The sequence below is a fragment of the Pavona decussata genome, unplaced genomic scaffold (assembly GCF_977016875.1).
Source record: "Pavona decussata unplaced genomic scaffold, jaPavDecu1.1 SCAFFOLD_324, whole genome shotgun sequence".
Taxonomy (NCBI): Eukaryota; Metazoa; Cnidaria; class Anthozoa; order Scleractinia; family Agariciidae; genus Pavona; species Pavona decussata.
The window spans coordinates 2227501-2240000 of NW_028145713.1; the positions used below are offsets into that span (position 1 = coordinate 2227501).

The 12500-nt window shown below is 40.3% G+C and overlaps 2 protein-coding genes and 1 pseudogene across 4 annotated transcripts in view; 1 reads left to right on the forward strand and 2 right to left on the reverse strand.

The window, feature by feature from the left end:
* The window catches only part of LOC146453769 (uncharacterized), a 71576-nt gene extending 71534 nt beyond the window's left edge, over positions 1-42 (reverse strand). For both annotated transcript variants that reach the window (XM_085096357.1, XM_085096355.1), the window contains exon 1: positions 1-42. This exon is cut by the window's left edge and continues 137 nt beyond it. The gene's annotated coding sequence lies outside the window, so the exon portion shown is untranslated.
* LOC146453773 (uncharacterized) overlaps positions 1-6713 on the forward strand; it is a 9896-nt gene extending 3183 nt beyond the window's left edge. The window contains 3 exon segments of the mRNA XM_085096393.1: positions 5410-6121; positions 6295-6369; positions 6371-6713. Of these exon segments, the coding sequence (XP_084952519.1) occupies positions 5410-6121; positions 6295-6369; positions 6371-6713 (1130 nt within the window).
* The window catches only part of LOC146453772 (uncharacterized), a 69221-nt pseudogene that overhangs the window by 28950 nt on the left and 27771 nt on the right, over positions 1-12500 (reverse strand). The window lies entirely within an intron of this gene.

Genomic DNA, 12500 nt, shown 5'->3' on the forward strand with positions numbered 1-12500 from the left:
CAGATAAGAAACAGCGAAAATTCAAAGATAAAAGATACAAAACAATTTTATAAAACTGCACCCTGATGTAGTATTCTATGGCTGCATTTGGTCCTGCTACTACCTAAGACTTCCGCGTTGCTCCCATATATGGTAAAGGGCTTATTTCATTGGTTTGTCATATGAAGCTGGAGGAACAAGAACAAGATTCTACGCTGGACAAGGAATCAAGGATTAAGGACAAGGAAATAGATATTTGAGGGCATCGAAAGAGAAAAACCCAAGTATAAAATCAAGAACACCCAACCTGGATGTCTTAATCCCAGTCTCATCAAGGCTCTACTCTTTACCGTTTATGAGTCGTTTGCTTTTGTATTTGTTTTTTCTCTCCTTGGGCAGAAGCCTGTGATCTGGATACTAAGGGGCTATTTTCATGGAAGAAGATCCTCGCCAGTAGGAAGATCCTAGAAGGCGGATCAACCTAGCGCCATATGTTTTCTCAGTATTCAGTTTACATGCAAAAAGTTGTACTAATGGCCCTAGCGATAGGATCTTGCTTGCTGAGAGATAGGAAGATCCCAGCACCATGTAAACAAGATTCGCTTGAAAGATCCTAGTAATAGGGACAAAAAAGAACAAGCATGGCTGCAGCCGTGCGTTCAGCTGCTAAGGGCCGACAATTTTTCTTCTTTTCCTTCTCCACTTGGTAAACACTCCGACCGAAATTTCTGCACGTGAAACAATGGAAAAGTTCATCCGCCTTCTAGTATCTTCCTTGTGCTAGGATCCTCCTCCCTCCATGTAAACAGCGCCTTAGCCTTGGAGAAATCTCTTTTCCGAGTAGATGTATTTTTAGAACAGTACATCCTCATAGGACCATCGGACCGCCCTCAGATCAATTATCCAATCAAAGAAAAGAAATGCTAGTTAAATTGTGATACATCATACCTTCTCGCGTGAAAAGTAGTTCTAAAAATAAACTTTATTCGGGGAATTTTTTTATTCGAGGAATTAATACAAAACAAACGACACAGACAGTCATTGGCTCCTGACCTGGGCTGTGATCTGGCTTAAGAGCTATGCCGACGGCGGCTCAAGCTCCTGGCAGGTCCAACAGGAACGGACAGCGAGGCTTTGGGGAAAAGACCAGACAACAGACAGTCTCTGGCTCTTGAGGTTTGGGGTTGGGAATGGGATCAACTACTTCACCCTATAGAAGAACATTACGGAAACCGCTACAATTGGGCTTCAAGCACAGACCTTGTTGAAGCTCTAACCAACCAGCCGACAGGATGACTACTTCTGGCAAAAGCCTTCTGAGGGACGCTAGGAGTGTGAGTGAGAGTTTTCTGAGGTCCAAAGCAAATCATGGAATGTGAGCACCATGAACGAAACAGGTTATTGGAGAGATGAAAAGGCAGCAACTGGACATCATTCGTCCAAATGGACATCATTCGTCCAACTTGTATGGCCTATCTCATGCACAAAAATGACAAGGGATTTTAACACATACTTCCTCTTTTTTTCTCCGCCAAACTGTTTCTATCGATGAAAAGTCAACCTGTTTCCAATCTTCTCACGCTTTTCATGATGGAAAGTCTCCACCCTAAGGTCTGCCCTAAGGTCAGGTCGTCATAAATCCCCACATTTCCCCCTCCTCAATGGCTCGCATTTGTTGCAAAGTCCCGACAAAGTCTTCAATTCTCCCACATATGGCCCGGGGACCCCCTCAGCGAAACCGATGACAAGTGCATAACGTGGGGGCGAAGAAAGCAAAACATCGCTTGAAATCCCACGGAGACTACAAAGGGAAATCCCTTGGAGAGAGAGAGCAGGTTATGGGGATAATTACGAATTTACGCCTCACTGAGGGGCGAAGAAGATGAGAGTGAGTTACGTTTGTATTAAAGAGAAAACTGATCTACGTTATCTGCCACAGGGTAATAGGTTACAAATCAAAGAAATTTCAGTAGACCTGCATCTTTCAAAAGCTCTTATATCACTGGGCCCGTAAATCTTTCAGCATCAGTGTTTTTTAAGTTAGAGCGCATTATTCTGTTGTTCGTTCTTGTGTCGTCTCGACCAACCATGTAACACGTCACAAATGATGCAGATCGCTCCAAAAATTTGTGCAAATTGGCGGCTAAAATTTGACTAGTAAAACTACTTGAATATCTTCACAGCCCAATTTTTCAATATCACGCGCATGGCGAGAAATAAGACTAAGCCCCCAATAAATACTTGGCAAGCTTTGTCGCAAAAAGATACTTCACAGTTCCTGGAGAGGTGGGTAGGAGGGGGGGGGGGGTAACCTAGAAAACTTAGCCCTTCAGAAATGCCTTGTCCACTTTTTCACTGACAAAAGTAGGAAAGATGAAAACATTGGAGCAAGTCGATGAGCTCATGGTGCAATAACTATCGCATATTGCTGACTGGATAAGAGACAATGTACGGCATTTTTGTTCAAATTGAAACCAATTTCTGAAAAACGCATGGCCACCGCAAATTTTCTTTTTGGATTCCGGTAACACTGTGTCACTTGCTAAGATCTCTTTTCGCGGATAGTTCAACACGCGCAAAAATACCTCAGCGTTAGTAGGCACCGTCCTTAACAAATCCTTGTTTCTTGGACCATTCGTTGCAGAGAACGCATGCGCAGTAACAAAAGGCGACACCTTTGCCAAATCTCATGAAACCGTCACTTCATAAAACCCCATTCCGCAAAATGGTAAAGATAATAAACTCAATACTTTCGCTCAACAGCAAAGTTTATTTCTTCCAACTTTACAAAGTACATATTTACACATTGTTTTGAATAAATCAAAAAATATTTGTACCATGAGGCAAAACTAATCTCAACAAATCTCTTTTAGAAATGTTCCTTCCAAATGACGCAGGAGAACGCCACGCCTTACCAGACCATAAATTTACTAATGGTGAATATGATACGGCATAATACAAGTTACATGAATTGAGGAGTATGCAGATAGATTTTGCTTACATGGAGGTTATAGCTAAGACCATCTAAAAACCGAAAACAAGCTTAAATTCAAGTGAATGAATTTAATCAACCCGGCTTCACTCTTTATGTCTTGTCACTGTGGTTCCAAATTTTCAGTCCGTAAATCGAATCCTTAACTATAACCATTCAAGTTCAAAAGCTTTCGAGCTGTACTCCTCGGCCCCCTCCCCTCCCCGTTACCTATTCGTTTGGTACATTGGTGCCAACGTGTTGGTTTGACGTCAGCATTCAAATGAAAGCTACTGAGCTGTTCTTCACTGTAGTACTGTTTATTACGCTGTACAAGGTGGCGGCATCGTTTGAGTCTGGATGAAATCGTGAGGTTAAATCAGTTATATTCAAACATTATATGGCAGAACTTTCCACCTGCACTAATTGCTACGCTGAAAAGTTTTTAGTCTGTCAATAAATCCTATCGTGTCATGTTACAAGAAATCCTGCTCGTTTTTTATTTCTTCACAAAATTAATAATCAAATTGGGCTTCTTACCCACATTTGATGTTATTGAGCAGTACTTTCCTGTAGCAGTGTTTATTAATCTGTACAAGGTTCTGACCTGTTTTTAGTCTGGATAAAATCGTGAGAAGATATCAATTATATACAAAAAACTAGTCTGCTGCTCTTTCGGCTTACACTGTTTGCTGTGTCACACAAGGTGGTCACAACTTTTTTTGTCTGTTGATGAAATCTTGTGGTAAAAAAATGACCAGTACACTCCTTTGGTGCTCTTTGTTTAAAATTTCTTTACAAAAATCAAATTAGGCTTCTTACCCACATTTGATGTTGTGTGCTTTTCGTGGCGAGAGAAAACGGTGATCCACTTTTCCACACTCAAAACATTTTGGCCCTCAATAGCAAAAACATTTCAATAACATTACCTCAACAAATATGAATCTATGCAAACTTGCATAAAAAATAGGAAAACGCTACTCTTGGATAACCACGTTTCCGCGATTTCACGTAGTCAACAATTGCAAAGAACGTTAATAAGCATTATTTGTGGCCCTCTCAGGATGTCGCCATAGCAACGACCAGTGCAATATGACCAGGCAAAGGTCCTTGTTATGGTGACTTTTGGAAGCGTCCCACTGGAGTATGGGTACAAGGGCAAGATCTAGTTCTCACAAGTCACGTGACCAAAGCTCTCCTTCCTTTTGCTGATCAGTATCAAATGATAGCACTCTGGGATAGGAGCTCATGACTAGAAGCCTCTATCTGTATCACTTCCTTGAGTCAATCCTTTTCCGAGTAGATGTATATTTAGAACTGACTTTCGCGCGGAAAGGTATAAAGTATGGAAATTTAATTGTCATTGCTCTTCTTTGATTGGGTATTTGAACTATGGGCGTTCCAAAGGTTAGGTCCCTGAGACACGCTCTAAAAATAGAAATCTACCCGGAAAAGGGTTGATAGTCACACTAATGCTCATAGCATCTGACTCCAACGTGGCTTCCTTTTAAAACAATCAAAACGGATCAAAGGTTGACTCATTGTAGGGCGCACAACGTTTTGACGTCGCTTTAAGCCGAAAGGACTGTTATCTCAGTTACCCACAAGAATTCTACTTGCTTACCTAAATACAGTCTGTGGCAAGAAACAAAAGCTAACAAATGCCTCACTCTTAGGCGAATTGCGCCTGAAAATGCAAATGAAAATTTGATTCCCCATGAAACACCATCTTAATTTACACTACTTGCTGCATATTTCAAACGTTTCCATTTCCATCTCACTAGTGTACTTCAAGGCAACTAAACAACGACACCTCTGAGATCCGCCAAGAGTGTAAGGGCAATGCAGTAACTGAAGACTACAACGAAATCTTTTTTCTCAAAGAAGTATAGTAACATATTGAGTGGACTGACAGAGCGAGAAGTGCTCATCTCGGGAGAGTATTTCAGTACATGCTAGATTTAAATTCCCTTTTCAAAACAAAACGAAAATTTGCGCAAAAGGCCGCTTTCCATTCAACCAAAACAATCCGGAAATTTCGTCTGAGGAATAGCTTCCTACGCAGGTGTTCTTTGGCCGGTCGCGTCACACAATCGTGGAGGGATTGCGTGACGTGACGAGCCAGAGAATGTCTACGTACGAGGCTACGTGAGGAACCGAATGCACAGCAATTTTAACAGTCAAATTTCAGAATTTTCGCTGTAACTCTAACGTTCCGTTCCATTCGTCCCAATCCTACTTGGACCCAGTTTCTCCGACGTATGTTGGTTGTGTTATTTCGGTTTACTTAGAATGGGTTTGTTTTTACGACGATTGCAGTAAACTGAAAATGCCTGAGTGTTCTATGCAACACCTTTTATTTGAATTGATTTCCTTTTTCAAATTTCAAATCGGAACGTTCCGCTAAATGGAAAGCGACCGAAAACACCCAACGCTAACCTAACTTAAACTATTGACAGACAGATTACTGAAAAAGAGCGATGGAAACATAAGACAACGAGTAAAGCTCAAGGAAGTGGACGAAATGCAAGAGGCTGAAAATGCTGTTATTAAACATGTACAAAGATTATCATTTCTAGAAGTCGTCCAGGCCTTGGAAAGAATTGGTTCATCCCAGCATTCCCGTCAAGCAACTTGCGAGTTAAAGAAGTCAAAGATACCGGCTCACATGAAAAAGCTCCATCCGTTTTTGGACGAAAAAGGAATCCTTAGAGTTGGAGGAAGACTTGAAAATGCATTAATCAAGTTTGAAGCAAAACATCCAATTGTTCTCCCTTATCGTCACCATGTTACCGATATGATCATCTCTCAGCATCACCATAAAACTGGTTACCTCGGTCAAGAGTACGTTTTGTCAAGTTTACGTCAATTATATTGGCCAGTAATAAAGGGACGTTTAGCTGTACGTCGAGTCATTAGCAGCTGTTTCCTTTGCAATAAACTTGGTGCCATGCGAGGAGAACAACTGATGGCGGATCTGCCAGAGGAAAGATTGATGTCAGGAGATCTGACATTCTCGCATGTAGGTGTGGACTATTTTGGCCCCCTTTATGTGCGTCAAGCTCGCTCAACTGTGAAGCGCTATGGGTGCCTGTTTTCCTGTCTAGTCACTAGAGCTGCCCATATCGAAGTTGTTCATTCACTCGATACCGATGGCTTCATTAACGCATTGCGAAGATTTATCAATCTGAGAGGAAATCCAACCACCATATGCAGCGACAACGGGACAAATTTTCGCGCTGGAGAGAAAGAGATCCGTGAATCGTTAGAGGTTTGGAATCAACAGTCAATCCACAAATTTCTACGCCAGAGGAAAGTCATATGGAAATTTAATCCACCTTCAGCGTCGCATATGGGAGGTACCTGGGAACGGATCATTCGATACATTCGTAAGATCCTGAGGGCGTTGCTGGGGCAACACGAAATGCTGAGAACTATGATGACCGAGGTTCAAGGGATCTTGAACAGCCGACCCTTGATCCCAGTTAGCAGCGACCCGAAAGACTTCGAGCCACTTACACCAAACCATCTGTTGTTGCTTAGAGCCAATCCAAATTTACCTGTCGGCATTTTCGGCAAGGAAGATGTTTACACCAAGCGCCGTTGGCGCCAAGTGCAGTACATGTCCGATATTTTTTGGATACGCTGGCTTAAGGAGTATTTGCCAACCCTTCAAGAGAGAGTAAAGTGGTTGTCGTTGTTTAGTGATTGGCGATGCGATCTAGTGCTGATCGCAGATGAAAACGTCCACCGCGGAAAATGACCGCTGGCCAGAGTAATCGATGTTTACCACGGAAAGGATGGATATGTCAGATCGCAGAGGTTCGATGGGGCGTTATTTGTATCCGCTGAACGAAGTGAGTGCAGGCGCAAAAGCTGAGAGGGTTGACTCTGCCAGAAGCATGTCGTTTTCTTGTACATCCTTGTCGTTTTCTTGTACATTGATATATTTCTCGGTCATCTCTAAATTTGACAGTTTCATTCTTGGCGGAAGTAAGCATTTACTTTGTCTCTACAGTTTGCGGTCGTTAATTTTAAGGTGAGATTTCACAATTTCTAGAAAAAAGCAAAATCGTTTGTATTCGAAGCCCCCCTTGAAACCCGTGGAGAGTGGACTTAGTACATTTCGCTTCGTGAAAGTCAACAATAGTCACAAAATAAATGCTTTTTCTGGGCTCGAAAGGCCTTTTGGCCTTTTATAACCTTATTTTAAAGACAGTTGTTTCATCACAGTACATAACAAGCTTCCCGTGAGAACTAAATGCCAATTAAATCACCGAAAGATCATTAAACCTGATTAAACTTGTTTACAAGATAAAAATATCGATATCAAGTTTGGTCGTTTCGGAGTATAGAAAAAAAATACGCTTTAATTGAAACATTAAGGTCATTAAGCTTACTTGCTCTAGTCTCTTTTAAGACCGAATCAACAGTTTTTGTTTGGTCTCAGCTGGCAGACGTTTCCTCAATAAATCATTTCTTTGCATGCACTCTTTTATCTCCACACGATCGCCGCTCGTGTAACTTGAATTTCATTCTTGCAGTGATGATTCAAGGCATCACAGCAAAATAAAAGCGTTTTCTAAACAGTCATCATGAGATAAACAAACTTTCCCCGATTTCTAAGCATGTAGGTAAGTTTTCGTGGGTAAATCTCCCAACATGACAATTTCGCGCAACATGACAATTTCACAAACACCCGCCATTTTCATGACATAAGTACGCACACCACCCTAGTTACAAAATGACTCCCCCGGATCGCAGCCATATTGGGCGTGATTTCTGGCAGAGGCTCCCGCCGTCGCCTTCCACGGAATTTTACGCCTGCACTCCCTTTTCTCAGCGGAGCCTCTGCGGAGGAGAGAGTGTCAGATCTGCCAAGGTTGAAACGAGTTCGACAATTCTCATTAGACCGGTGACAAAACTATGCTTCCTCGAAGGAGATAAAGTGCGTTAATTCAAGTAGCTGAACTTTGAGCAAAGAACTTGTTTCTTCAGAAATAAAAAGGTTCAAAAACACTAACAATTCTAGTAAAAAAAACGACTTAATTAAACGCTCGTGTCAAATTAGCGACGCTATAACGAACTCTTAGACTTAAGTAGTTCATTGGGGCCGGTGTGTAGCCACGAGATTAAAATTTGTTTTTCCTATTGTTTTGCTATCAATGCAAATATTTGTCATCACGTTTTAGTTTAGCCTTTGGAATTTAGTTTATATGCGCATTTTTTCTAGCAAGTTAGTTTCTCGGCGTCGCGTTACGTAATCGTTTATTGTTTAGTTTGTAACTTCGTTAGGCCTATTCTTTTCGTTTTAAAATTAATTGGTATAAAAGTTTTGTATTCCGCCCTTGTAAGCAGTTGTTGTTTATCCGGAGTTGCCGTACAGATCTTGTAAGTAGTTATATTTTCGCTTGTGAATTTTTGGTTTGATTTCTTGTTCGATTGTTGTACGTTCACTTTTTCTGTTCGCGTTTATTAACTCTGTATTTTTTTTTTTTTTTTTTCGTTACATTTGTTATAGTGAATCGCGTAAAGTATTAAAGTGTGCATTCGACGGTACTTGGAGTGTCCATTACAAGTGTATTATCGTTTGACTCACGATGTAGTCATCTGAAAGTGACTACATCGTGAGACAAACGATAACTTATTGGGATTGTCTCTACCACGATGAACAACAATAACCTCTTACTCGACATATATATCTGAGCTGATTTTCAAAAAGGTGGCTACAGAAATTGAGCACATTTTGAGACTTTCCAAGCTGAAGGAATATGCTAGTCATTAACAATACTTCAGTTACGGTTCATCACAAGAAAGTAAGGTCAGGAAATACTATGCAAGAGAAAAGAGGGGCTTTTCTTTGGAATTAGACGTGACATTGACACCTGAGTGAAATGAGACGTGACCTGTGATCCGACTAAACAAGTGTGTCACTTGGCAATTTAATATTAACGGCGCCAACGCATCTTAAATCTCAACCAAAACCCGGTCTTTAAGCTCTCAAGACTAGCCTTCCACAAAAGAATCGGCTTAATCGGGGCAAGACAGCATTTTAAATTGATTTTCCGTCTTAATTTTAAATTCAAGACGTAATGAAAATCACGCCGAACGAACATCTGGAAATTATTTATGACATTGAGTCCGGAAATCCGACCAAAATCGCACTTCACGACTAATCGATGACTAGCCTAACAACGCTACAGTTAATGATAACGGCGAAAAATAATAGAATAGCTTTTCAAACTCACGCTTCTTGAAGAGAAAATCCTTGCCCATTCTTGCTAGTGTTTTCCATATCAGCTTACGTCCCGGATGTTGAAATCAACATTTGAAAAGGGAAGGGTTAGCGCCCTTTTCTACCACAAAAATTTACTAAGTCTTTGGCTGGCTAAAAAATCCGCGGAAATTTCACGTTGCCCGAAAAGAAATCATCCCTAAGACCTACTTTTTAAAGCCAAAGACTGTCACCTCCTCAAGCAAAGCACTGTTGGAAATTCAATAGGAAACGCTAAAAAAAAAAAAAATTTCTTAAGAAAAGTTAACAAAAACGTCAATTTCTGTAGCCACCTTCTGGAAAATCAGCTCAGATATAAGTTCAGTAATTGTTTATAATAGCACATTCCTAATTATAGTTACTACTTGAATTTTCTTTTTCCACAATTACTGTGTAACCTAAATACAGTAAACAACCTGGCGCATATAAGAACTTACCTATGATTTTGGGTTTCAGGCTGATCAAGTTCTTATTTACGGGGTGCTTAGTGAGAAATCGGCCTGAAAATGTTCTTAAAAAAATTGTTTCAGAAATACTATACATGATACTTAAGACACCCAGGTTACTGTTAGCAAAATGGTGTAAGCTGTTATAGTTCCACAGTCCCATCCTTCCTGTCAGGTACTCGGTATAGCTCTTAGAGTTTGTATGGTCCAGCGCACCATTGATAGTACTTTAATATGGGTTACTGTATTGCTTTCTTATTCTGGCATCCTCTTTCTTTTTTTAGAGAACAAGTTTTCTTTATCAGGCTGAACTGGTTCTGATATACAGTCGAACCTGTATATAACGGCCACCTTCGGGACTTGAGTAACTGGCCGCTTAATACAGGTGGCCGCTTAATACAGGATCACTAAAAATACTCACTGGGCGTGGTCTGATGTCAATTTTAATGACGTATCATACAAAAACACTTCATGCAAGGAAACAAAAGGACAATTAACACTCTTTCAAGTGATCAATACTTTAAACATAGTTCATTGCCAACTTGTAACTTAACGGTCTAATATACGTAACATTGTGTAAAAGTACTATACAATAAATTGGCCTCTACTCTTCTAAGGTATACAGTGCTCTATTTCTATGACTTACAGTTCACAACAAAATATCTCACTCCGTCACTTCATAATTGTTACGCTCACTGTTCAATGTCACATGGCTGAAGAGCAAGTTTAATTAAAGAGGAATTTCTTGCTAAAGAGTCAAGCATATTCAAAACAAACTTTTTTAGCGTTCGTGATATGGTACTATTCTTCAGCATATTGCGGACGTCTGAAAAGCGTTAACTATATTAAACGGCCGAGTATCAGCTTACAGTAGCTTTGTACATGTTATTTCTTTATAGTGATGCTGGATCGCATTTTACACACGATAAAATACCGCATAAAATAACATATGGCCCAGTTTCCGTTCAAGCTTGGCCGCTTAATACAGGTAAAAATAACAAAGAAAGACAAACATGGGACTGCTACAGGGTGGCCGCGGCCACTTAATAGAGGTGGCCGCCTAATACAGGTAACAAATGCAGCATTTGTATGAGCAAACAATCGGGACTTTGAAAACTGGCCGCTTAATAGAGGGTGGCCGCTTAATACAGGGCCGTTATATACAGGTTCGACTGTATATGGTGCTTTATTGGCCAACTTTCAGTCTGATGTTCTTAATCCACTTGCTCTTATATGCGGGTGTTTAATGTACCTTGACACTTAAAGTTATTCATTCAAATTGATCACTCTTATTCATTGATGCTTCGCTTAATTCTCATTTACAAACAAAAGAGAGAATGCAATTAGAAACGAACTAATACGTTTTAAGTATAATAAAAAATAAAAAATAAAAAGTACGATACAAGTCAGCATCACTCAAATGAGTAGAACATGAAAAAAAATCGAAGCAAATTTGGTTACAACATTGATATATTTACATAAACAGATAGAAATATATGTACACGATATTATGCTACGAAACTACTGCGAATTTCACGCCCTCTTGCACCTATATCAAGTCTCCTTTTTCAATACCCAGCGTTAGTTACTGACCAACGAGGCTGAAACTCTTGCACCCATTTGAGTTAACTAAATTTCTAATATTTCATTGTTGTTAGAACAGGTGGCGAAACAAAAGGCAGCAAAGTCACTGACTAACAACCAAAACGTTTTTCCGCCCTACCAGCCCAATTGCATTGTTTTCACTAGCGATGGAAGCGCTGGCGTACAAGCTGAACATATTGCGTAGACACAAGACTCCCTGCGCATGCGTTTCAAAAAGTTTGCATGAACTCTTGGGATTGCGTCGCTAGTGAAAACCAGACAGAAACCTGTGTGATGTTGCAAATTGGACAACTGAGTACACAATCAGTGTGAAAATGTGTTTCATGCAAATTGAAAAAACTCGCTATCAAAAGGTTTAATAAAAAAGTCAAAAACACCACTGTTGTACCACGGACTACTACATCGAAGGGCAAGCCTAAAAGAGACCTTTTCTACATATTTAATCTTTTCTACACAGCGCAAGCTGTCTAACGGTGGACGCCTGAGAACTTTCAGACCTGGCTCAGACTGGCCCTGGGGCCCGTTTCTCGAAAATTCGGGTAACTTACCGGGCCAGATAAGTATATTTTTAAATGTTTTTTCGCCGATTGCAGACATGGTACTTGGCCAATGTTTTCATAGAATTATAAGATTTTAAAATGTAGTATTCAAAGATAACAAGAATTGACTTTTGTTAAGAGATATTTATCACCAGACACTTATCGGGCGCGATACTTTCCAGAAACGGCCTCAAGGACCGGCGAAAAATATTGGTGCCGGCCAGGCCTGGATGTGGCCAAAATAGATTCCTTTGTGAAAGGACACAATGCCATTTTTTTTCCGACAAAAATATCGACTTTGTAATCTGTTCTAAGTTCTTCTTTACCATAAAACCGATAATTTCACCAAGGCTGGGGAGACAGATAAAAATATTACGCCCTATCTAAGAGAATGCGAAGAGCGCATCATCTTAAGTCAGCCGCTCCTACAGTTCACGTTCGACTGAGTTGTCACAGATTTCTTCAAAACTAAACTAACGGAAATTTCCAAATCCTTTCATTGTACGAAAAGGAAGCCATGCCTAGTCTTTCAGCAAACAGTCGCCCATTAATAAAGGTAAAAATGAAAACATCATTGATGATTTTCTGAATTGTCCCACAATAATCTGTCAAGAAATAGAAAATGTGTTGTACAAAGATAGGCATGATTCGTTAACCAATTCATGTCCCACCGCTATTCATTTAAA